At 56.9% G+C, this 24742-nt stretch overlaps 1 protein-coding gene across 1 annotated transcript in view; it reads left to right on the forward strand.

The window, feature by feature from the left end:
* The window catches only part of TSPEAR (thrombospondin type laminin G domain and EAR repeats), a 226175-nt gene that overhangs the window by 187613 nt on the left and 13820 nt on the right, over positions 1-24742 (forward strand). The window contains exons 3-9 of the mRNA XM_015446788.4: positions 1355-1593; positions 4345-4435; positions 5943-6099; positions 7320-7451; positions 8414-8640; positions 10093-10279; positions 13729-13958. Of these exons, the coding sequence (XP_015302274.3) occupies positions 1355-1593; positions 4345-4435; positions 5943-6099; positions 7320-7451; positions 8414-8640; positions 10093-10279; positions 13729-13958 (1263 nt within the window). The remainder of the gene's footprint in view (positions 1-1354; positions 1594-4344; positions 4436-5942; positions 6100-7319; positions 7452-8413; positions 8641-10092; positions 10280-13728; positions 13959-24742) is intronic.

Raw genomic sequence — 24742 nt, forward strand, 5'->3', positions numbered from 1 at the left:
TCACACCAGCCCCACCCCCTCACACCAGCTCCACCCATCCCACACCAGCTCCACCTCCTCACACCAGCCCCACCCCCTCACACCAGCCCCACCCCCTCACACCAGCCCCACCCCCTCACACCAGCTCCACCCATCCCAAACCAGCTCCACCTCCTCACACCAGCCCCACCCCCTCACACCAGCCCCACCCCCTCACACCAGCCCCACCCCCTCACACCAGCTCCACCCCCTCACACCAGCTCCACCCATCCCAAACCAGCTCCACCTCCTCACACCAGCTCTACCCATCCCACACCAGCTCCACCCTCTCACATACCAGCCTCACGGCTCACACACCAGTCCCGCCCCCTCACACCAACCCCACCCCCTCACACCAGCTCCACCCATCCCACACCAGCTCCACCTCCTCACACCAGCCTCACGGCTCACACACCAGCCCCACCCCCTCACACCAGCTCTACCCATCCCACACCAGCTCCACCTCCTCACACCAGCCCCACCCACTCACACCAGCCCCACTCCCTCACACCAGCTCCACCCCTCACACACCAGCTCCACCCTCTCACATACCAGCCTCATGGCTCACACACAAGCCCCACCCTCTCACATATCAGCCAAACCCCCCTCACACACCAGCCCCACCCCCTCACACCATCTCCACCCTCTCACACACCAGCCACGCCCCTCACGCACACCCAAACCCCACACCTACCCCACCCCCTCACAACAGCCCTGCCCCTCACACACGCACCCTTTCACACCCACCCCACCCCTCACACTAGCCCCGCCCCTCACACACCAGCTCCACCCCCTCATACACCAGCCCCACCCCCTCACACCAGTCCCACCCCCTCACAGCAGTCCCACCCCTCACACCAGCTCCACCCTCTCACATACCAGCCCCACCCCTCACACACCAGCCCCACCCTCTCAAATATCAGCTACACCCCCTTACACACCCACCCACCCCGTCACACCTACCCCACCCCTTCACACCAGCCCCACCCCCTCACACTAGCCCCACCCCCTCACACTAGCCACAACCCCTCACACCAGCCACAACCCCTCACACCAGCCCCACCCCACACTAGCCCTACTCCTCGCACCGGCCCCACCCCTCGCACCAGCCCTAGCCCTCCATCAACCCCATCCGTCCCTATTAGAGGGCCAATTAGAGGGCCCCTATCTGCCCTGCCCTTCCCATCCACCGTACCCCCTCGCCTCGCCCCGCTCCTCCAGTCAGCCCCTTCTCCTTTCACCACCTGTGCTCATCACCTCTGCCCTTCCCATCTGCCCCGCCCCCATGCCCGACCCCTACCCCCGTCCCGTCCTGAGTCTGGCCCTGTCTCCGCAGAGGAACGAGTACCTGCTGACGGTGGTGGCGGAGGAGAGCGACCTGCTGCTGCTGGGCCTGCGGTTCTCGCCTGCCCAGCTGCACTTCCTGTTCCTTCGCGAGGACACGGCCGGTGCCTGGCAGACCCGAGTGTCCTTCCGCAGCCCGGCCCTGGTGGACAGTCGCTGGCACACACTGGTCCTGGCTGTGTCTGCAGGCATCTTCTCCCTCACCACGGACTGCGGCCTCCCAGTGGACATGTAGGTACCCACCCGGGGAGGGTGCACCTGCGGCCCACAGAGTCCTGCCAGGCCGGGCGTCCTTCAGCCATGCTCACCGGGCAATGCCTGCAGGAGCCGACCAGGGCCAGGAGTCACAGGGCGGAGGGGCAGGAGCCATCCACGGGGCAGGAGCCGTCCACGGGGCAGGAGCCATCCACGGGGCAGGAGCCGCCCAGGGAGCAGGAGCCTTTCATGAGGCAGGGGCTGACCATGGGAGGTCAGGTCATGCTCCCTGCCAACCTCTGAAGGGCTGCATGGGGCGAGGCAGGCTCACCATCTGTGGGCAGAGTGGGCATTGGCGAGAGCAGGTGGTGAGTGATGCCCTGGATTTGGGCTGGAAAGGGAATCCAGGGAGAGTTTATGAAGCACACTGCTGTCAAAACCCAGATTTTAATGTTTCTCCATGTCTTAAACACAAAACCCGCTGCACATCAGACTCAGCGGCTTAGAACCAGGTAAGGACGATCACACCAAGCACACTCCTTTTCTACAAGTAGCTCAGGGGACTTGGCAGGGGACCAGCACTGTGGAGAGGGCGTTAACATCACAACAGGCAGCCGCAGGAAGTCGGAGTAACTCCTTCCCCAACCTCCAGGCTGGAGGCCCAGGCCTGGCTTGGACTCCACATGGCAGGTTCCTCGCGGACGAGGGAGCAAATATTGACAAAAACTCCAAATGAGTACAAGATTATCCTTTGAAGCCTTGGACACAATGGGGGCTTTTGGAAGCCTAGTTTGTTTCTCGTTTTTGACGTCACCTGGTTTCTGTGGCCTGACAGTAGGTCCCCTGGACAGGAGCCCTCAGTCCCCATAGCTCAGCCAGTTGGTTACCAATGTCAGGATCTACCACTGTGGAGTAGGACTGCGCTTCTGTCTTTTTAATTGCAAATGATCCAGTTTATATTAAATCTATTAAATAGTAAAGTATTATTTCATATATTACTTTTTTTTTTTTTTTTTGAGATGGAGTCTCGCTCTGTCGCCCAGGCTGGAGTGCAGTGGCCGGATCTCAGCTCACTGCAAGCTCTGCCTCCTGGGTTTACGCCATTCTCCTGCCTCAGCCTCCCGAGTAGCTGGGACTACAGGCGCCCGCCACCTCGCCTGGCTAGATTTTTTTTTTTTTAGTAGAGACGGGGGTTTCACTGGGTTAGCCAGGATGGTCTCGATCTCCTGACCTTGTGATCCGCCCATCTCGGCCTCCCAAAGTGCTGAGATTACAGGCTTGAGCCACCGCGCCCAGCCTTCAAATATTACTTTCAAAGGTAGGATCTTCTGTTTTGTTACGAAACTTGTAAGTATTTTTATTATGCAGCTAGTTTAAACACACTTTTATCATAGCCTCTCTCCCACCCTACCCCAAATTCATTCGGGCCCTCAGGAGGGTGATGAGTTCTCAGGTCCCGAGAGCTGAGAGTCTCCCAGGGAGGTGCCAGGCGGGCGGAAGACAACCTGGCCTGGCAGCGGCTTCCCACCCCGTAACGAAAGGCCTTCTGGCTGGACATCAATGCCGCCTGACTCTGGCTTTGCCACAGCAGCTAGGAATGATGCAGCGGCAGCGCCTGAGGCCTGCACAGACATTCACCTGCCTCCTCAGGAGAAAGGAAGAAATTAGGGTGGAAAGCATAATGATTAGGAATGTTCCCCGAATGTTTTAAAAGTGGACTTCCTGGGGGAGATGGTGGGACATGAGGAGTCACAGGCCTGGAGCCGATTGTGGCCACGGAAGAACTTAAGCCCTTGGCAGGTTGCCATGGAGGGTACAGGCCAGGGCTTCAGGGGCCAGAAGCCTGGACCCTAGCAGAGGCCAAGCTGTGTGCAGAGGACGGGGCCTTCTGGGACAGCAGGGCAGGAGCTGAGTTCACCATGGCCAGCTGCAGCCAGATGGCAAAGACTGGAAGGAGCAGACGTTTTACAAGAGACAGTGGCAGCGTGGGCTGGGGAGGCAAGCCCGAAGGCACCCCTGCTCCTCTGCCCAGGAGCTCTAGCCACGCCGTCCCCCAGTGGCCACCCACCTTGCTCCATCTCCGGTGCTCAGCCTCCACTCACTCATCAAGACCGCCTGCTCCTGACACCCTCGTGGGTCACCAGCCTCCTCCTGCCCTGAAGCCATGTGTCCCAGCACCCCAGGCCGGGTGATGGTGCAGGAGCTCAGTGGAGGGAGGGTGAGTGGGCCGGAGGACCCTGTACAGGTTGAAGCCATGGCACATTCACCGTGAGATGGAGAAGAACCACTAAGCATGTCACCACACACTTCTGCAGAAGGCCCTGGCCCTGGGGTGAAGTGCCCCCCAGAATTCATGTCCACGCAGCACCCATGAACGTGACCTTACCTGGAAACAGGGTCTTTGCAGTCATCAAGTCAAGCTGAGGTCATCCTGGAGTGAGGCAGGCCCTGCTTCAGTGCGACTAGGACCCTTACCAGGAGACAGATAAGGGGAGAGGTAGAGACCAGAGTGACATGGCCACAGGTCACGGGGAGCACCTGGAGCCACCGGAAGCTGATGAGTCGAGGAAGCGTCCTCCTCTGGAGCCTTCGGAGAAACCCTGCCCCAGCTTGATCCAGGCTACTGGCCTCCAGAGCTGTGCAGGCGATCGGCCGTGTGCCGTCCTTTGTGTGGCAGCCACGGCACGGTGCACGCTGCTTAGTGAGGGGCTCATTCCCGCTCCTTCTGTGAGTAAACTGGTGCGACCACTCTCCTGTGGCCCTAACACTGTCCTCTGATATTTTCAGAATGGCCGATGTGCCCTTCCCGGCCACCCTGTCGGTGAGAGGAGCCCGATTCTTCGTCGGCAGCCGGAGGAGAGCCAAAGGCCTGTTCACGGTGAGTATGGAGGGGCTGCCCTCCCAACACCCGTGCTGTGGGATGGAACTGCCCCAGGCCGGTTGTCTTACTGCTCTAAACAGATCCTTGAATGTGCTAACTGGGAAAAGAAGGCACAGCGTGTGTGGAGTCTCTGCCACAGCACCTTCACACCGCTGTTTCCTCCTGGCACCCTCTTCCCTCATGGTCTTGGGTCCCTGCCCAACGGTCCTCTTCAGGCTGCCCCCACCACACTGAGCCAATGCCCACACTCTGCCCTGCAGCCCGTTCCCTGGAGCTGTCTTTCCTCAGTAGTGCTGACTGCTCTCAGGCCAGCTGTGTGTCTGCTCAGTGCCTGTGTCTCCACTCACGTGTGAGCAGGGACCTCACTCGATGAGGCTAGAGGTCTTTGTTCCCTGCTGAGTCCGGTGGCTAGAGCCATGCCTGGCACATAGCAGATGCTCTGAATATTTATTGATGCATGTTTGGACAGATGGATGAGTGGATGGGCAGATGGAGGGATGGACGATGGATGGATGGATGGATGGATGGATGGATGGATGGATGGATAGATGGATGGATGGGTGGATGAATGGGTGGAGAGATGAACAGATGGAGAGAAAGATGAATGGATGGGGGAATGGAGGGATGAATGAATGAGTGATGGATGAATGGGTTGGATGGATGGATGGCTAAATGGACGGATGAATGGATGGGTGAATGGATGGATGGATGGAGGGGTGGATGGATGAGTGGTGGGTGAATGGGTGGATGGATGGATGGATGGATGGATGGATGGACGGATGGATGAATGGATGGGTGGATGGAGGGGTGGATGGATGAGTGGTGGGTGAATGGGTGGATGGATGGATGGATGGATGGACAGATGGATGGATGAATGGATGGGTGGATGGAGGAATGGATGGATGAGTGGTGGGTGAATGGGTGGATGGATGGATGGATGGATGGATGGACGGATGGATGAATGGATGGGTGGATGGAGGGGTGGATGGATGAGTGGTGGGTGAATGGGTGGATGGATGGATGAATGGACAGATGGATGGATGAATGCATGAATGAACAGATGGGTGGATGGAGGAATGGATGGATGAGTGGTGGGTGAATGGGTTGGATGGATGGATGGATGAATGGATGGGTGGATGGAGGAATGGATGGATGAGTGGTGGGTGAATGAGTGGATGGATGGATGGATGGACAGATGGATGGATGAATGCATGGATGAACAGATGGGTGGATGGGCTATTGGATGAGCAGAGTAGCCAGTCACTCCAGGTTCACACAAACCCTTCTGTGAGTTCCCTCGGAAGGGGGGGCAATTCTTCACCATTGCTCCCACGGCCTCGTCAGTAACCATCATGTAAATTCTTCCCACTTACCTCTGCAAAAGGTTAGATTCCATCCACCCCACCCTCCTCCGGGGTCTGGATGGGCCAAGCCCAGTGGTCCCCTCCTCAGCGGGTCCCTCCCCAGCAGCGTGGGCCTGAAGGAACTGTCCCTCTCTCCGCAGGGCCTGGTAAGGCAGCTGGTCCTGCTGCCCGGCTCAGACGCCACCCCAAGGCTGTGTCCCAGCAGGAATGCCCCGCTGGCAGTGCTGTCCATCCCACAGGTCCTGCAGGCTCTCACGGGGAAGCCAGAAGATAACGAGGTGCTAAAATATCCCTACGGTTAGTAGGGGGGCCGCCGGCCCCCGCACCAAAGGCAGACGCGAGAGCCCTGGTCTCACACCAGGCAGGAACTCAGGGCTCAGCTCTCAGCACCCCCCACCATGTGCTTGCCCCTCTCGTCACTGCCACCGGGGGCAGCGGTCACAATGGCCAGGGAGATGCTTGGGGCCCACCCCCAGGAAGGCAGGCGGCACCATCAGACAGGCCAGTGTCATCCTGCCCTCCCCTCCAAGCACTCCCATGACAGCCATCCAGCCCCTTCCTGGGGAACCCAGGCAGACAGCAGGCCTAACTTACTTTAGAAAGTCTTTGTCCAGAGCTATCTGACATCCCTCATCCCCTTTTACCCCCCAAGGACAGCGTTTGGGCCATTTCTCCCTACCCCACCTCTGTCCCACCATTATCTAGACCAGCACGCCCCAGTCGGGCCCACTCTGGCCCTACACTCACGTCTTCCACAATCCCCCTGGCCCAGAGGGCCTCCCCACTTGGCTTTCTCTTGTGTGAAGTTACAAGGGTGACTGTATTTATTTAAACCACACTACCGCCATGGAGAATCTGAAATGCCCCTCCCCGCCACATCCCCACTGCTCAGCGGCCACCCCAAGGGACAGCGAGGTGGAGAACAGCCGGGCCCCCGAGCCTCAGGGTTAGTTGTTACCAGGTAGGGGAGCCCCCACCTCCAACACATCCGGGCTGTGTGGTATACTGTGTCACACCACAGGCCAGCACCGGCTGGCAGGTGCACAGATGTCCCACGTAGAGTCAAGAGGTGGCAGAATTAGGACCCACAGTGGGGTGTGACTACTGGAAGTGATGGGATCAAACTGTCACAGATCCAAGCCAAGCCGTAGTTAAGATACACCAGTGTCAACAGGGACTCCCTCCCGAGAGGAGACCGCACCATGTGCAATCGCTGAGGACTCCCAGAGGAACAGGGCTTTTCCGTCTCAATGGGATGGAAAGCTATGCCTTCCAGAGTGGACAGAGGGTGGGCTGACCATATAGGGGGCATCACGATGTCCTTCATCACCAGTAGGCCAGGTTCTCACTTCCCCACCTGCGATGTGGCAGGCTTGTGCCAAGGTGCCTGCAGGGACCCTTCCAGGCCCGCTTGCAGAGGCTGAGGCAGGGCAGCCTGGTTTGGGGCCTCCTCCTGCGTTGTCTTCCTTGGGGGGCACTGGCTTGCTAGATACTCATCTTCCTGGTCTTCCCCTCAGAAACCAACATTCGAGTGACGCTGGGACCCCGGCCACCGTGTACCGAGATGGAAGACGCCCAGTTCTGGTTTGATGCTAGCCGGAAGGGGCTGTACCTGTGTGTTGGCAACGAGTGGGTCTCCGTGTTAGCAGGTGAGGCAGCCCTGCACCCGGGGCATCGGCATGCAGGGCCACTCTGGCACAGCATGACTGGGAGTGGAGGCTAGGAAAGGGGGCACCTCAGCCACCTCTGAATGACCTCAGGCTTGGCCGTCAGGCTGGGGCACTTCTGAGAGTGACAGGCAGCGTCAGTACTGACCCCCAAAGCAAGGGGCGGCCAGGATGGCCAGCAAGCCAGGACACTGCCCTCCCTAGAGCCGCAGGACTCCCAGCCACGGGCCCTCCTCAGGGCAGGCATCACTCAGGACGGGAAACCGCCCCACCAGGAGCCTCGAGCCTGTGCATCTCATTTGGAAATGTGAACCTCCAGGGCATGGCACATGGGCTGACAGGGCTGGGCATCACTTGGTACCTCTTCCCAATCTATGGGAAGACAATGCCTGCCTCCCTGCAGCCTCCCTGGTAGGGTGGCCTGGCCGCCGCCTCTGCCCACACCCTCCCTGTCCGCTAGATCAGAGATGAAATCCAAGGAGATGAAGAGCCTGAAAGGTTATTTTTACAGCAAGCCTTCTCAGCAGTCTGTTCCCGCTGCTGGGGAGGTGAGTGGAGGTGACGATAGATGCTCCAGACGGGTTACCCGTGAGAAACGGGCACGGGTTCCGCCTAGCGCATGTGTGAGCTGCTAACTCTCTTTCACATTATCAAGGGTACAACTTGCCACAGAAGCAGTGAGCCTTTTAACAAGGCCACGATGTGTAAGCGTCATCCTGTCGGTATCACTGGGGGCTGCACAGATCACAAGCCCCTGGCAGCAGTGAGCGGCCTCCCTTTGACAGGCCTTTCCTGTGAGAGTGAAATGTGAAAACTGATGCCCGAGGCCGAGGCGCAGGAGTCGTGGCTTGTGGCTTGGGGCTTGGGGATCGTGCTCCCGCGAGGATTACTCTCGCTTTCCGTTCTCAGAAGTCTTAACCGAGTCACAATGTTTCTATCACAAGCCAAAGAAAGACTGGACTACGTGGAGGAGCATCAGAACTTGTTCACCAACTCAGAGACCCTGGGCATCGAGGTGTTCCGCATCCCCCAGGTGGGGCTTTTCGTGGCCACAGCCAACCGCAAAGCCACATCCGCAGTCTACAAGTGGACGGAAGGGAAGTTCGTCTCCTATCAGAACATCCCCACGCACCAAGCACAGGCCTGGAGGCATTTCACCATCGGGAAAAAGGCAAGTCTGTGTTCGGTGACTTCCTCCATCCCCTTTCACTTGGAAAGCCCCGAGTCACGGGCGGGGCCCCTACACTGATTCTGCAGGTAAAGGAGTTTCTCATGGTGTCAACACCTCGTTCAGGTGGTAAAAGGCTCACAGAGTCACACACATTAGCCCACCACCCTAAATCCAGGATGTGACTTTGAGACAGTCTGCTCAGCTCCCACAAAATGGAAGACCAGACCATTTCCCAGATGCCATCCGGTTCTACATAGACCCCTTATCACTACATTTAAAACCTGTTGAGAGTGTTTACATGAGCTGGTCAAGAACCCACAAATCATTTCAGAAAGACATTAGAAGATGGACATTCCTGATCCTTCCTTTCCTCAAATGTCGAGGACACGTGATGTCCACACGCAAGGCTGAGGCCAGGCTCAGGGGAACCACGGGTGGGACCTCGCAGGCTGGCAGCCACCTTCCTGTCAGGGCTGCTCTGGGCAGAGGGTCGAGGTGGTGTGTCTGGGAGATGGTTGACATCACAATGGGAAGGACGGGGTTTCCTCTTCCCAGCTCCGTCCACTCCCTGGACTCCACGCAGCCATGTCCTGGAGACAGCACCTCCTGACTGCCCCCAAATAGTCACTCGCTGGACTACAATGTGCCAAGCACACCCACTAGGCCCTGTCTGGACACACGGCTAAAGCAGTGAGCACAGCAGATAGAAACTGCTCTCTTGTGGCTTATAGTCACCCTCATGCAGGCTGCGTTTGCATCCAGTATGGCGGGTGAATAACCATAACTATTTTTTTTTGATTGATGACATCATAAGGTTTTAATTTTTTATTATAAAGAAAAACTTTGCATCAAAGAAAAATTGGAAAATTCCAAAAAGCAAAGGGGAAAATATTTCGTTCCATCATCCAAGCGAGTATGTAGGTTCATGTCGTGTCCTTGCCTCCAAGCACATTGTCCATGAACCATGCACCTTGCCCTTCATTCTGTATGTTCACGCAGCTGCACTATGAGCCCTGGGCACACTGCGCCATGTTCATGTTTTACACACATTGCCCTGACACAGCTTTGCGTGGTGATCACACCTGTAACACGGGAGAACAGGTTGTGACAAGTTTTTTCTGGTCATCTGGGTTATGAAGAACATTTTTGTGCATGAAGCTTTTCCTGAATTTGGGAATTTTGGCTTTTGTGTTTTTTGCCTTCAGATAGCAATAGAAGTGGAAATATTGGGTAAAGAATATGGACATTTTCAAGGGTCTTGATGAATGTAATGACCAGCTCTGCGCCCATCCCACCATGATGACCTGTAATGCGGGGGCCTCGGTCCTCTGTCCCTGCACCACGTAGCAGCCGTGGATCTGGAGAGAGATGCTGATGTTCAGAAGCCTTCAGCACCAGGCCCCTGGCACCGACCCAAGCAGAACCACGTGGTCCTGGTTTACTCTCTTTCAGATCTTCCTGGCAGTGGCTAATTTTGAACCAGATGAAAAGGGTCAGGAGTTCTCTGTCATTTACAAATGGAGCCACAGAAAGCTGAAGTTTACCCCATATCAGAGCATTGCCACACACAGCGCCCGAGACTGGGAGGCCTTCGAGGTGGATGGGGAGCACTTCCTGGCGGTGGCCAACCACCGGGAAGGTAGGGCAGGTGTGGCCTTTATACTCAGAGGCAACCATTCCAGGGGCAGAGCAAGATTTGCATGCAGGGTGAATATGTATCTTATTAAAAATCAATAAGCCGCACACAGCACAGGGTGAACATGCATTCTGGACTATTCCTCACTGTCTGAGGGACGGATATCTACTGGTTGTCCCTGGGGCACCTGCCCACAGCAGAGCCACCCTAGAAACATGGACTGCCAGACTGACTCCCAGCACAGAATGCCTGCCATCCTCCCTCCTTGTCTGAAAACAACTAACTGATTGACTGACTACCTGACTGACTAGCTGACTAACTACCTGACTCACTGACTGACTACCTGACTACCTAATTACCTAACTGATGACTGATTGACTAATTACCTGACTGCTTGACTACTTGACTAACTACATGACTAACTACCTGACTGACTGATTGACTACCTGAATGACTGACTACATCACAGACTGACTGACTGACTACCTTACTGACTGACTACCTGACTCTCTGACTGACTGACTACCTGACTGATACCTGATTGGCTGACTGACTGACAACCTGAATGACTAACTAGCTGACGAGCTAACTGCCTGACTGACTGATTATCTGACTAACTACCTGACTGGCTGACTGACTGACCACCTGAATGACTGACTGTCTCACTGACTGACTGACTGACTGACTGCCTCAAAGAGTGACTGACTGACTGACCGACTGACTACCTGAATGACTATCTGACTGACTATCTAACTACCAGACTGGCTGGCTGACTAACTACTGGCTGACTACCTCACTGACTGATTGACTGACTGACTACCTGTCTGATTGACTATCTGAATGACTACTTGACTCTCTGACTACTAATTACCTGACTACCTTACTGACTGACTGACTGACTGTCTCACTGACTGATTACCTAACTACCTGACTGACTGACTAGCTGACTGACTGACTAGCTAATTACCTAACTGACTAACTGATGACTAACTACCTAACTGATGACTGACTACATGACTAATTACATGACTAACTGGCTAACTACCTGACTGACTGATTGACTGACTACCTGACTACATCACTGACTAATTACCTTACTGACTACTTGTCTGACTGATTGACTGCCTAACTACCTGGCTGACTACCTAACTACCTGACTGTATGACTGACAGATTACCTAACTACCTGATTGGCTAACTGACTCACTGAGTGACTACCTCACTGACTGACTGACTGACTGACTACCTGACTAATTACTTGACTCTCCGACTAACTGATTACCTAACTCCCTGACTGGCTGACTCATTAACTGACTTACTATCTGACTGACTAACTACCTGTCTGACTGACTGAATGATTAGTTGACTACCTGACTGGCTGGCCGGCTGGCTGACTGATGGACTACCTCACTGACTGACTGACTGACTGACAGTGACTACCTGCCTAACTACCTGACTGTCTGACTGACTGACTACCTAACTACTTGACTAGCTGACTACCTCACCAACTACCTGACTGACCGACCAACTACCTGACTACCTGACTACCTTACTTACTGACTGCCTAACTACCTGACTGACTGATGACTGACTGACTACCTGACAACTGACAGACTGACTACCTGACTGATAATTAACTACCTGACTGATTAACTACCTGACTGATGACTGGCTGACTACCTAACTACCGAACTGACTGACTACCTCACTGACTAACTGACTGACTGGCGGACTGACTGACCAACTACCTGATTAACAACCTGACTGATGACTGACCGACTGCCTGACTAACCACTGAACTGACTGGCTGACTACCTAATTACTTGACTGACTAACAAACTAACTGACTGACTACCTCACTGACTAACTACCTACCTCACTGACTGGCTGACTGACTGAGTGACTGACTACCTGACTATCTGACTGACTGACTAACTACCTGACTATCTGATTGGCTGACTAATGACTACCTGACAACTGACTACCTCACTCACTGACTGACTGATGACTGACTACCTGACTGATTAACTACCTGATGACTGACTACCTAACTGACTGACTTACTGACTGACCATCTCACTGACTTAACTGACTACCTCACTGACTGACTGACTGATGACTGACTGCCTACCTGACTGACTGACTACCGAACTAACTGCCTGGCTGACTGATTACCTTACTAACTACCTGACTGACTGACTACCTGACTACCTGACTTATTAACTACCTAACTGACTGACCAACTACCTGACTGACTGATACAACTGACCGACCACCTCACTGACTAACTACCTGACTGACTGACTGACTGACTGGCTAAATACCTCACTGACTAATTGGCTGGCTGGCTGGCTGACTGACTACCCAACTGACTGACCAACTACCCATCTGACTGACAAATTAACTGACTGGCTGACTGACTACCTCACTGACTAACTGGCTGGCTGGCTGGCTGGCTGGCTGGCTGACTGACTGACTGACCGACTGACTACCCGACTGACTGACCAACTACCTGACTACTTGACTACCTATCTCAGTGACTGACTGACTGATGACTATCTGACTGACCAACTGTAATAACTGACTGACTGACAAGTGACTGACTGACTACCTCCATGACTGACTGATTAAGCAATCTCCCCGCAGGAAAGGTCTGACCAGCACAGGGAGGGCAGATGTTGGGTATGGGCCCAGGCCCATGGCAGCGATGCTGGCCTGGTAGCTGGCCTGGCCAGGTGTGCAATGGAGGACAGCTGCCGAGGACATGGGATCTGGATGGCCTCCATGGCCTTGTTTCCTGAGGACAGGCAGCTGTCCTCCCTTGTGCCAGCAGAGACAGTGAGGAGCACCGGCCTGGGAGGCACTGGGACACCTGCTTTCCAGGCCAGGACAATGCCCTGAGTGACCACCACAAGTACCTGCCATCCTGTAGCTCCAGGAGCCGGCCCAGGTCTGAGGGCATCTCCCCACCTGCAGGACCCCCAGACCCAACCCTGCCCAGGCTCCACAGCTCTGCACTCCCCTAAGCCCACAACCCACCCAATGGGGGAGCTCCACAGTGGAGAGGGAGGAGCCTCCAGGCAGAGGTGGCAGTGCGTGGGAAGGCCTGGCCTGTGGGGACGCTGAGGAGCCATGGGCGGTGGGGCCAGGACACAGTGGGCCCCACCTCCAGGACACGGGAAGGTCCTGGGGATGTACACCTGTCCCAAGGGCGATGGGGGCCACCAAGCATTTCCACATGGGAATGGCACCTGTGAAGGCCCAGAGGTGGAGTCAGAAAGGGGCTGAGGGTGAGAGGCTAAAGGTAAGAAGGGATGTCCCCAACAGCTGGCCTTGCCCTCGTGGGCCTGTGGTCCTCAGGGCAGGGACTTGGACTGGGCTCTGGCTATGTCAGGGCTACCATGGGGCTGTGGAATCTGCCTCCCTGCCCCCAGCACAGTCCTTTGGTTCCAGGAGACAACCACAACATCGACAGCGTCATCTACAAGTGGAACCCGGCAACCCGGCTCTTCGAGGCCAATCAGACCATTGCCACCTCTGGCGCCTACGACTGGGAGTTCTTCAGTGTGGGGCCCTACTCGTTCCTGGTGGTGGCCAACACCTTCAACGGCACCTCCACAAAGGTGCACTCGCACCTCTACATCCGGCTCCTGGGCTCCTTCCAGCTCTTCCAGTCCTTCCCGGTAAGGCCCCCGGCATGAGCCCCGCCTCTCCATCGCTGGCCACTGCGTCTGCCACGTGCACCTGCAGGACAGGTGATGTGCGCTGGGGGTCCACCGAGAGCCAAACCTAGTGCTGTTCTGCACCTGTGACCCCAAAACCCAGGCAGGGCCTGCCCCTCTATGGCACAGGCTTTTTGCCTGGCGTCTGAGCCCTTCTTGCCTGGCAGCCTCTGTGTGCCCAGGGACAGTCCAGGCGCCCGGAAATGAGGCAGGAGGTGCACCCTGGCTCTGTCCCACCCTGGTGTGGTGTTCTCCATAAAGCAGTCCCCAGGCTCAGAACAGGCCCTTCGTCCCCTCGGAAGCTCCCGCGGTCTAATCCGAGTCTGTATGGGTGTCAGGGCCCTGGCCTGGGGGCAGCTGGGCAGCTTGGCTCTGACCCAGGCCAGTGTGGGGGCCCGGTCGGGGCAGCATGTGGCGTTCCCCTCCAAGCCTCAAGAGTCCCTCGGCTGGTTCCACCTCCAGGGGCGGGGACAGCGTGCTGCCTGCTCCCAGCAAGTGTGCATAGGACTGTGACCGGAGCAGAGGTGCGGGGTATGGGACAGGTGGGGGCACATCTCCCACCTCGGGCTTAGCCTCTATGTGAGTTGCAGTTCTCCGAGGGGGCAGCTTGGGGGCTTTGTAGTGCCGGTGACAGCACTCCCACTGTTTGCTAGAAGCGTGCCTCTCATAAGACAACACCTCCCTCGTGTCCTTCCGGAATCTTCTGTGCCCCCTGACCTGGCGACTCATTCCACTGCAGAAATGTTCTCAGGGCCTTCTGCACCCGAGGCAGTGAGACTAACCCAGGCCACTCTTGCCACATGAGCTGCCCTCATGCCACATCCCAGTGAGGCTGGTACAGGGGCAGAGCCATAGCGGATGCTGATGCCCGGACCCCTTGCCCCCATCAGGGAGTCTGGAAACACAGCGACAGCAGTCAGGCCTTGCCAAGCTACCCCTGCATTAGACAAGAGGTTGTGCATGTGGTGGGTGGGGCTTTACGCTGAAATGATTGAAGGCATTCTGGAACATTCCATACATTCCATACATAACATTCCATACATACATCTCATTAGGGCAAGCCTGCAGGTAGTACATGGGAATGAGCTTCCAAACAGAAGGGAGGAAAATGGAGTTCAGCGATCACAGGTTCCTGGAGCCCCTCCACCCGGCAGGAGTGAGAGCAGCTTAGGAAACCGGGAGTGTGACCACCTTGAGAAGCCCGCAGGGGCCGGACCATGAGCCGCGGCTCACAGGGACCAGCCACCCACACGTGTTAATGTGCAGAGAATTGCACTGGGGCTGCCCCGTGCTCAGCCAACCGGCAGGCTGCAGCACAGCGTCATCCAGGTGGCCACAGCCCCACCCTTCGGGCACTCATGGTCCAGTGGGGAAGGGCAGTTTTACGTGGATTTTCAAGGCACGAGGAGAGCAGACATCAGCGAGCACACCCCCCACTTTCCCAGGCCTCACCAGGAGGAAGTGAGGGCTGGGAAAGTGGGAAAGGACCTGCAGGGCAGCGGGGCTGGGAGTAGGCAGCAGGGTCACCATCCAGAGCCACAGGCTGCAAGTGAAACATGAAGCCTGCCCTCATGGGGTTGACAGGGCTGCACGATAATGACTGGTCGGTGGCTGGGAGGGAGTGAGCCATTGGGAGGCTGCTGTGGCCGCCCAGATGAGCTGCAGGTACCCAGGTGAGGAGCCAGCAGTGCCAGAAGGAACACACCTCGAGCTCGCTAGTGCTGTGGATGGAACAGATGAGCGTGCCTGGGATCCAGGAAGAGGCGGGATGAGCCTCCTGGCACGGGGGCAGAGTGAGGCTCAGTGCACTAGGGTTGGGGGTGAGCCAGATTCCTTCCAGCCACTGGCCTTAGTAACAGCCTCAGGAGGTAGACGGTGGCAGCAGCTCACACTGGCTTAGCCTCGACTTTGTAGAGCGCCTGTGCCAAGAGCTCTGCCCGCATCCTCCCACGTCACCCTTACAGGACCTTGAGAGGGCTTGCTGCCACTGGTCTCTGTTACCCACAAGGACACAGAGGCTCAGAGCAGTGGAGGGCTCTGCCCGTGGCAGAACTGGGATCAAGCCAAGCAATGTGGCCTGTTGCTTGGTTTGATGTGGCACAGGACAGAGCTGAGCACAAGTTCCTTGTCTTACTGCTCCCTGCGCAGTGCTCTCACCGCAACGTGCATGCTGCTAAGACTCTGGGAAACTACAAGGGTGTCCTGGGCTGGTGGCCACATGCTGGTGTGCAGACAGCTGACCTGAAGAAGGGTTCAGGAGCCTTCAGTCATGGGTTAGTGTGGCCACAGGGCTCAGCAGGGACGCCCCTTCTGACCAGTAGTCATTGACCTGGAGTCGGACTAGGCTGGTGAGGTTTGAGATGTGAAAGCAGCTGCAAGCCGGGGCCAAGACCATGATATGGGCTGGAAATTGGGATTCCCAAGGAGGCCTCGACACGCGGGTACAGTGGCTAAAAAGGCAAATGGTGGGCTGGGCGCAGCGGTTCACGCCTGTAATCCCAACACTTCGGGAGCCCAAGGAGGGCGGATCATGAGGTCAGGAGATCAAGACGATCCTGACTAACACGGTGAACCCTGTCTCTACTAAAAATACAAAAAAAATTAGCTGGGCGTGGTGGCGGGCGCCTGTAGTCCCAGCTACTCGGGAGGCTGAGGCAGGAGAATGGCGTGAACCTGGGAGGCGGAGCTTGCAGTGAGCCGCGATCACACCACTGCACTCCAGCCTGGGCGACAGAGTGAGACTCCATCTCAAAAAAAAAAAAAAAGGCAAATGGTGACATCGAGCAGTAAAGAAAGGGTGGCTTGTGGACCTGGGCGCAGCTGCAGAGCACAGGTGATCCGGCCGACAGCAGTTCCCATGGAAATACCCGGGGCTCCACACCAGTCACGTGTCATCGGAATCACACTGGTGCCGTAACATGAACGTGTGCCCTGCTGGCTCCAGGCTCACACATGCAGAGCCCCAGCACATTGGAGCATGTTCGAGGAGCTTTGCCAGAACCACGAAGGGATTTGAAACGTTATCACACAAGGAACAATTGCAGGGCTTGAGGCTTTATCCTGAAAGGAGGCATAGGCAGTCACTTCCAAGCATCTAACGGATGAGCTGGGGAAGGGGGAGCAGACCTCCAGGGGGTCTTGAGAGCAGAGTCGCGCACCCTGGATGGAAAGGCACCACAAGTGACTTTCTCGTCAACTAGGCAAGGTCTCCTAACAGCTGTTGAGCCATGGAGAGGCTGCTGTCCTGGGGGCCCTGCATTCTAAATCACAAAGTGAGGTGACAAAAGAAAGGATCCCTGCAGTGGGTTGGAGAGTGCATTTTGGAGATTATCATCCTAGATCTACCAACACCATAATCCTAAAGCTCCTGTGATAACACCAAGTCCAATTTACAGCGTCTTCTTCATGATACTTCACCAAGGTGCTTAAGTGCCCCAGAGCGTACCTGGCCAGCTGCGCATGTCACCCATGCCATCCTCTCCAGCTAAGGGTCTCTGGATGTTTGACAAAAATCCTGAAAACTGCAGGAGTCAGGCTAAAGAAAATAAAGATAGGCTGAAAGAAACTGAGCTAGCTCTAGAAACAGAAAGGAATTTTTTAAAGTTACAATTGTCTTCAGAAGTATTCAAGAAGATACTGCACTTATGAAATAAAAAGAATGCTACTAATGAGACAGAGAGCTTGGACATTAAAAATGCAATTGCTGGCATTAAAAGAAGACATTCATTAACATGACTGAAATAAAGTTAAGACGATCTTCTAGAATGTAGAATGAAAAGAGACAGAATCAACCCCGGAGAGTCTATATCTGGCTAACCAAAAAGGCTTTCAGAGAAAGCCTTGAAGAAAACCTCCCAGATCTCATCAGACTGAAGGGGCGCTGAGACCAAGGAGGGCGAGAGCAAAGGAAAGTTACCTTCGAAGCACACAGGAGCCGCGCAGCCTGGGATTTCCCACCGGCAGCCCTGGATATCAGGAGGCAGGAGGGCTCAGTGTTCTGAAGGCGAGTGATGGACGCAGCGCCCCCGCAGAACAAGGCCACTGGCCGCTGCCATGCACAGGTCCCACATGTCCGTGGCTTCCTGCCACATTGGGTTAGTTCTCATATCAAGTCAGACAAGGTTTCCTGTCCTGTGTCGGCTACCCCTTGAAGCACACACAGTGGGAAGCAGCAGGAAGCGGCCGACCTGATTCTGTGCTCACAACCCATTGGCTAGGGCCAGTCACATGACCCAGCCTAGCTGGACCTGTGCTCATGTGTCCTCACAGCTCATTGGCTAGTGCTGGTCATATGACCCAGCCTAGGTGGGCCTGGGCTCAAGTGTGCTCACAGCTTATTGGCTAGTGCCAGTCACACGACTCAGCCTAGCTCTCCCTGTGCTCCCGTGTCCTCACAGCTCATTGGCTAGTGCTGGTCATATGACCCAGTCTGGCCGTCAGTCTGAGACATGTGGGAGCCCTGGACGAGGCGGTGTCCCTGGGGTGCACTGACAAGCCCGGGTACTCAACCAGATGCAGGAAATCAGAACTAAAGTGGTGGCTCCACCCAAAGATGACCATAAGGAAAGTTCTGGAATGAGAACTGGTGCCTGTCCTAGAGAGAAGCCAGCCCAGATTGTCTGGGGTCAGCGAGGGCATAAGAGGGGCTTTGGGGGCTGTGGAGCCCACGGAGCACAAAGTATGTCCAGGGATGGCACGCTGAAAGAGTGACAGATACACAGACTGCAGGAGATGAGGAAGGCAGAGACACGGGGCCAGGCCAGGACGATCTTCCTGTGCAGCAGCCACTGAGGTGGGACAGGACTGACAGCCCCAGAGAGCAGGATCGAGGGGCTCCTGGGATGGGAAGATGGGAGAGCTGGGAGCGTTGTCGCCTGCAGAGCTGGTGTGTTTTCTTCCTCTGGGAAGGAGGGAAGGAGTGTAGGGCCAGACCCAGGAGGGGACAACTAGAAACTTGTTGAAAAGAAGCATACACAGATCACAGGTCCAAGTAGGAAGCAGGTGAACCCGTGCTGTGATTTTAAGCATGAAAGGAGAATGTTTACCTGGCACCCAGGATGGCACGGCAGTCAATCATCTTGACAGAAATCGCCTGGGTGGGTGGTGCCATAGCCCGGCCCCTGGCTCTGGGGGCTAACATTACCATAAGGTCAGGACCACACGAAGCTGATCATGATGTGTCACTCAGAGAATCGCCCCATGGCCGAACCCAGGGGAATCTGTCTGGGTCCAACACTGGGCACGGATGTTGGTGTTTATTAGTGGAGGTACAACCCAGGCTGCTTGGGGGAGCGGGGAGAGGGGAAGGAGGGCAGAGGCCCTGCATCTCCATCCCACACCCTACACCGTGGGTGAAGAGGCGAGGCCAGAAGCCGCCCACCAGTAATCAGAAGAGCCCCCAGCAGCACCCACTGAGGGGGACAGTTGCCACAGACCCTAAGCAGGAGCAGCTCTGCCTTTGGGTGCCCAGACCAGGTGCAGGCAGGCAGCCTGGTGCTCCCAGATAAACAAGACCTGGCAGCCCTGGCCCCTGCCCTGTGTGTGGAGCACGGCTCCCTTCACTCCTGACAGCCTCATTCTGGAAGCCCTGGAATTCCTGCTGATGGCAGCCTTCCTCGTCTTCCTGTTTTGGAAAGCCTTTTGGAGATTTCTGGAAGGTGGTCTGTGACTGCACATCCTCAGCTGGTTGGCAATTCCACCTCACACCCATCTCACAGGTGTGGAAACTGAGGCTCAGGTTCGGGGACCTGGCCACAAACACGCAGCAGTAAGTGGCTGAGCTAGGGCGTCCACAGGTGTCCCTGCGTCCACGTGAATCCCCTCCTCCGTGCCTGCCCCGTGGGGATGGAGCCTGCAGCCTGGTTCGGGCCGTGACGGGAGTGCCTGGAACGCCTCACACCATGGTGGGGTCTCAACCCTTCACTCACGGGGCCCATCCCTTTGATGGACTACCTGCTCTTCATGACATGACATCGGGACTGGATTCTGAGCTTTGTTGATCTTTGTGTGTTCTGGAAGGCAGTCGGGAGGTGTTTGTGGAACGTGGTTACTGAAAAACTCAGGGCTTCTGTTGCGGGTGAGGCGGTGGAGGTGGCAGCCCAGCCCGGAAGACGGCCGGTCTACATTTTCAGGCCGCATGTGAAGGGCAGCTTTGATCTACACCAAGGACTGGAGCAGTGGTCCTGGAGACACACGGGCATCCTCAGAAGAGGGCCAGCAGCGAAGGGGCAGAAATGGAACCACCTGAGCCAAGGGGAGGGTCTGGGCTAGCGACCCGGGGAGAAGTCCCAAGGGGTGGGTGACATCTGCCTGAAAGAAACATCAGAGAAGGCTGGAGCAGGACCACAGCGGACAGAAGGAAGCACAGCTGCAGCTCCCCCAAGCAGACCAGAACTCCAGGAATGGGGACCTGGTTGCTGGGGGCACCGCCATGGCCCAGGTCCTGCTCACGCCACAGGAGGGCCCTGGGCAGGCGCTGGGACCACGCACACATAGATGGGCTTCCTCTCCACCCGGCCTGAGCCTCATTTTCACAGCTCAGTAATTCCTCAAAACTCACAAAGCCCACTTTCATGTTTTGCCAACATTTTTCACATTGTGTTGAAATCCTTTTAGGTCCTAGAGATGTCTTAATTTGTTTACTGTTTGGTTTGAGTTTTGCAATGTCTTTCATGAACGTGAGCTTTGAAGCGGGTGAAGCCGACATGCTTTGAAAGTACGTGTGTGCCGTAGAGAGGCACCCTTCTGGAGGGTCTGCGGGGGTGTGGGGTGCAGGTGGCGTTAGAGGAGCTGTGCACACAGAGCTCACTTTCTCCCAGAAACACAGGGTGGGCATTCCCAGGGCACTGCAGGTTAAGTGCAGTGCTCCAAAGGAATGGTTGGTGGGCATGGCAGGACTTTGCAACCCAAAGGCAGGTATGAGTGAGGAGCTGGCTGCCCACACTGGGGAAGGCAGTTTGATGTCCCATTGTTCCACCTGCCCTCAAAGTCTTTCTGCCCATCCCACCAGGAATTCTAGAACTTTCTTTCAGGTGGGAGAGACCAAGCCTCCAATGACTGGGCCTTCCCAGCTTGGACCAAAGGAGGAGTGAGTTCTGTCCCTAGAAGTCTAGGCACAGGGTCCTGCTCCCTGAGCTGATGGAGTGGGGCCTGCGGTCATGGTCACCAAATGTGGCCTCCAAAATAGGTTTGGCTTCTGAGTGAGTTTGCTGCAGACCTCGGAAAGTGTTGCAGCTTCCAAAGCTTGGTGGTTCTGTGATCGTAGCTGTCGGCTTGTGGGGTCCTCACAAGGACAGCAGCAGCCACCATGTTAGCAGGGACCCCTCGTCACAGCTGGGCCCCCGACTTGGTGCCACACACTTCCCGAGGGTCCCGCCCATGGCTCCTCAACACACATGTACATGCACACTCAGGCACACGTGTGTGTACTCGCCTCCATGGTGATCGAAGGGCAAGAGGTGCTGTGGGGCAAGGACGCAGTGGGAGCCACCCTGGGAACAGGCACCCGGCAGGCAGCCGTGGGGTGGTTAGAAAAACAGGCAGGAGCCCCTAAGCACCCTCATGAGACCTGGCTGTGTCTCTCTGAGCCTCCATCTGCACATCTGTCAAGGGAGCAGCATGAAGGGGCCCCTCCCAGTGGTCAGCACTGCCCAGGACAGCCTGACGGGGCTGGGCAGAGCCTGGGCGGGAGGGCTCTGGGAAGGTGGCAACTGTGCCCTATGACTTCTGTCTTCTCTGTGACATAGGAGCTGGCAGTGGCCTAGGCAGCTTGGAGAAGGTGCCAGGTTTGCGGGTTCTGCAGGGCTGGGAAGAGCACAGAGGGGCACCCAAGAGTTGGCTGGGGAGTGTGTTGAGCCCAGTTCCCTCAGGGGAGTGACCTGTCATCCAGTAGCGTTGCCCCACCATGGCCGCCCAGAATGCTTGTCCAGCCTTAGCCAGCTACCCTTGGAGAGGATGCCAGTACGCCCCCCACCAGCGCCTGTTGGGGAACTGCCTTCTCCTGGCGGCTGGGGAGGGAGCCCCAGGGGTGCATCTTGCCTCCCTCCCCTCCCCTGGCACTCCCAGACCACAGAGGCATCCTCTTTCTTTGCCCCATCAAAGCCGGAACCCAAGAGACTCTTTGCCCAGCAACTAATCCACTGATTACCGGGTGCCCACCCGCCCTTGAGGGAGCTGTTGGGGGCTCCAGGTGCTCCTGGCTGCCAAGTCCCGGAAGCACTATCATCCCAGCAAGATGCACCTGAGCTGCCAGGCACCATGCCAGGGCAGCAGGGCCAGGCTCTGGGGAATTCCATTGGAGGGAGGGCGGGAAGGGCCTGCCCAGCCCAGCAGGTGCCCGGCCGCTTGGCTCCCGTGCCAGCCGGGGTTTGGCAGGGCCTTTGATGTGAAGATTCTTTTTCTGTCTTCTATGAGTCCCTAACGTGCTTAGAATCTGGGAGTGGCCTGACAGCGGGTCCCACGCTGCACGCCCTCTGCCTGGGTTGGCACAGCCCCTGGGGGGCACCTCTTCACTTCTGAATGAGAGAAGGCCCCAGCTTCAGCAGAGGGACAGGTTCACTCCAACCTGCGAGGGGCTTCTGACTGCCTGGCGTAGGGAGGAGGGGCTGTGGACAGCCAATGACAATGACTGCCCTGCTGTGGACTCAGCCAGCTAAATGCTGGGAGCAGGAGCCAGTGACACCCCGAGCCAGTTTCAGATAAACTAATTTTTCTTTTTGCCAGAGTATGTCTCAAGTATTACATAGGATACATGCAGACTAAAGAATTATTCGTTGTCTGAAACTTAGATTGAACAGGGACCCTGGATTTGCTAAATCAGATACACAGACCCTGGCTGGGTGCAGGGAGCAGAAGGGTGACTTGAGCAGCCTCCGAGCCTCCCCTGGCTACCCCCGCCCCCAGCCTGTCTGGCTCTGCACTCCAGCAAGGGCTCTGCTTTGTAGCGGCAGCCAGGCAGGTGGCCACACAGCGCCGACTCCCGCCACTGCCATGTCCTGGATAGCCCTCCACACCCATCCCCACAGCTGACACGTGCTTGTCCTAGAACAAATACACACCCCACCTTGGGCTCCAACCAAGATTCAACTCAAGGTTTGCTCCCTACCACCCCATGAAACGTGGGCACAGTCCCTGCCCTGGAGGCTGCAGTGCTGCAGGTCCCACCAGACCAGACTGCCCGTCTTGGGCATTCCCAACCCAGAGTCTCCACCAGCCTCGGGGCTGTGGCCAGAGCACTGCCACCTCCACCCCACGCTCCTGCCACCTGCCCCTCCCCAGGGCTCACACAGCAGCCCGTGTGCCACCCATCCCTAGGGATGTACCGAGTCCTCTGACGGGTCTCCCGAAGCCCCTGTCTCCATCCCTAGGGATGTACCGAGTTCTCTGAGGGGTCTCCAGAAGCCCCTGTCTCCAAGGACCCCACCCTTCTTTCCCCTCTTGGGAGTGGGACCCACCCCACCCCACCCCACCCCACCCCCACAGCACTTGGCTCACCTCTGTCCTGACACCTTCCTACCTCCTGTGGGTCTCAGAGCTGTCCACATACATCTGACCTCCTCCCTCTGCTCAAAAGCCTCCTCTGGCTCCCCAGTGACCTTTGGCTGGGGGCCCGACTGCTTTCCACAGCACCCAGGCCCTGTAGGCCTGCCCCAGCCCCTGCTCCGCACTCTGTGTGCACCCAGCCCTCCTGGCTCCCTCAGTCCTGTGTCTGTCCTGCAGTTCCTTCTGCCTGGATACCCTTCCCTGCTTCCTGCCGCCAACTCCCCGTCCTTCCTCCATGCCTTTGGGCCCTCGTCCTCTGTGCCCCCAAGGCCCCAGGCAGCCCCTCCATGGTTCCCCATCTGCAGCAGCCCCTGTTCCAGGGCTCCTTTGGGCAGGGAGGGCACGTGACTCATCCCTGAGATGCAATGCCCGGCTCAGCCCCAGCTTGCAGTAAGTTCTCTCTATACAGTGCGCAGAGAGCCAGCTCGGGGTCTTCCCGCACCCTGGGCTGCTACAGGGCAGGCCCTCCGGGGCTTTCCCTGAGAGGGAGTTTCAGGCTCTTCTGGCCCCAGCAGTCCATCAGGATCTGCCTCAACACAGGTGAGCATCAGCAAGTAGCTGAGAAGTGGGGGGGGGGGCTCCACTGGAGGGACGCCCAGGGCTGGAAGCATGTCTCTTCGGTCTTCCCCAGCAATGTGGGGAGAGCTGTGCGGGCGGGTGCGCGTGTGTGTAGATGAGGACATGCGGGCGGGTGCACGTGTGTGTAGATGAGGACATGCGGGCGGGTGCACGTGTGTGTAGATGAGGACATGCGGGCGGGTGCGCGTGTGTGTAGATGAGGACATGCGGGCGGGTGCACGTGTGTGTAGATGAGGACATGCGGGCGGGTGCGCGTGTGTGTAGATGAGGACATGCGGGCGGGTGCGCGTGTGTGTAGATGAGGACATGCGGGCGGGTGCACGTGTGTGTAGATGAGGACATGCGGGCGGGTGCACGTGTGTGTAGATGAGGACATGCGGGCGGGTGCACGTGTGTGTAGATGAGGACATGCGGGCGGGTGCGCGTGTGTGTAGATGAGGACATGCGGGCGGGTGCGCGTGTGTGTAGATGAGGACATGCGGGCGGGTGCGCGTGTGTGTAGATGAGGACATGCGGGCGGGTGCGCGTGTGTGTAGATGAGGACATGCGGGCGGGTGCGCGTGTGTGTAGATGAGGACATGCGGGCGGGTGCGCGTGTGTGTAGATGAGGACATGCGGGCGGGTGC

This window comes from Macaca fascicularis, chromosome 3, assembly GCF_037993035.2.
Source record: "Macaca fascicularis isolate 582-1 chromosome 3, T2T-MFA8v1.1".
Taxonomy (NCBI): domain Eukaryota; kingdom Metazoa; phylum Chordata; class Mammalia; order Primates; family Cercopithecidae; genus Macaca; species Macaca fascicularis.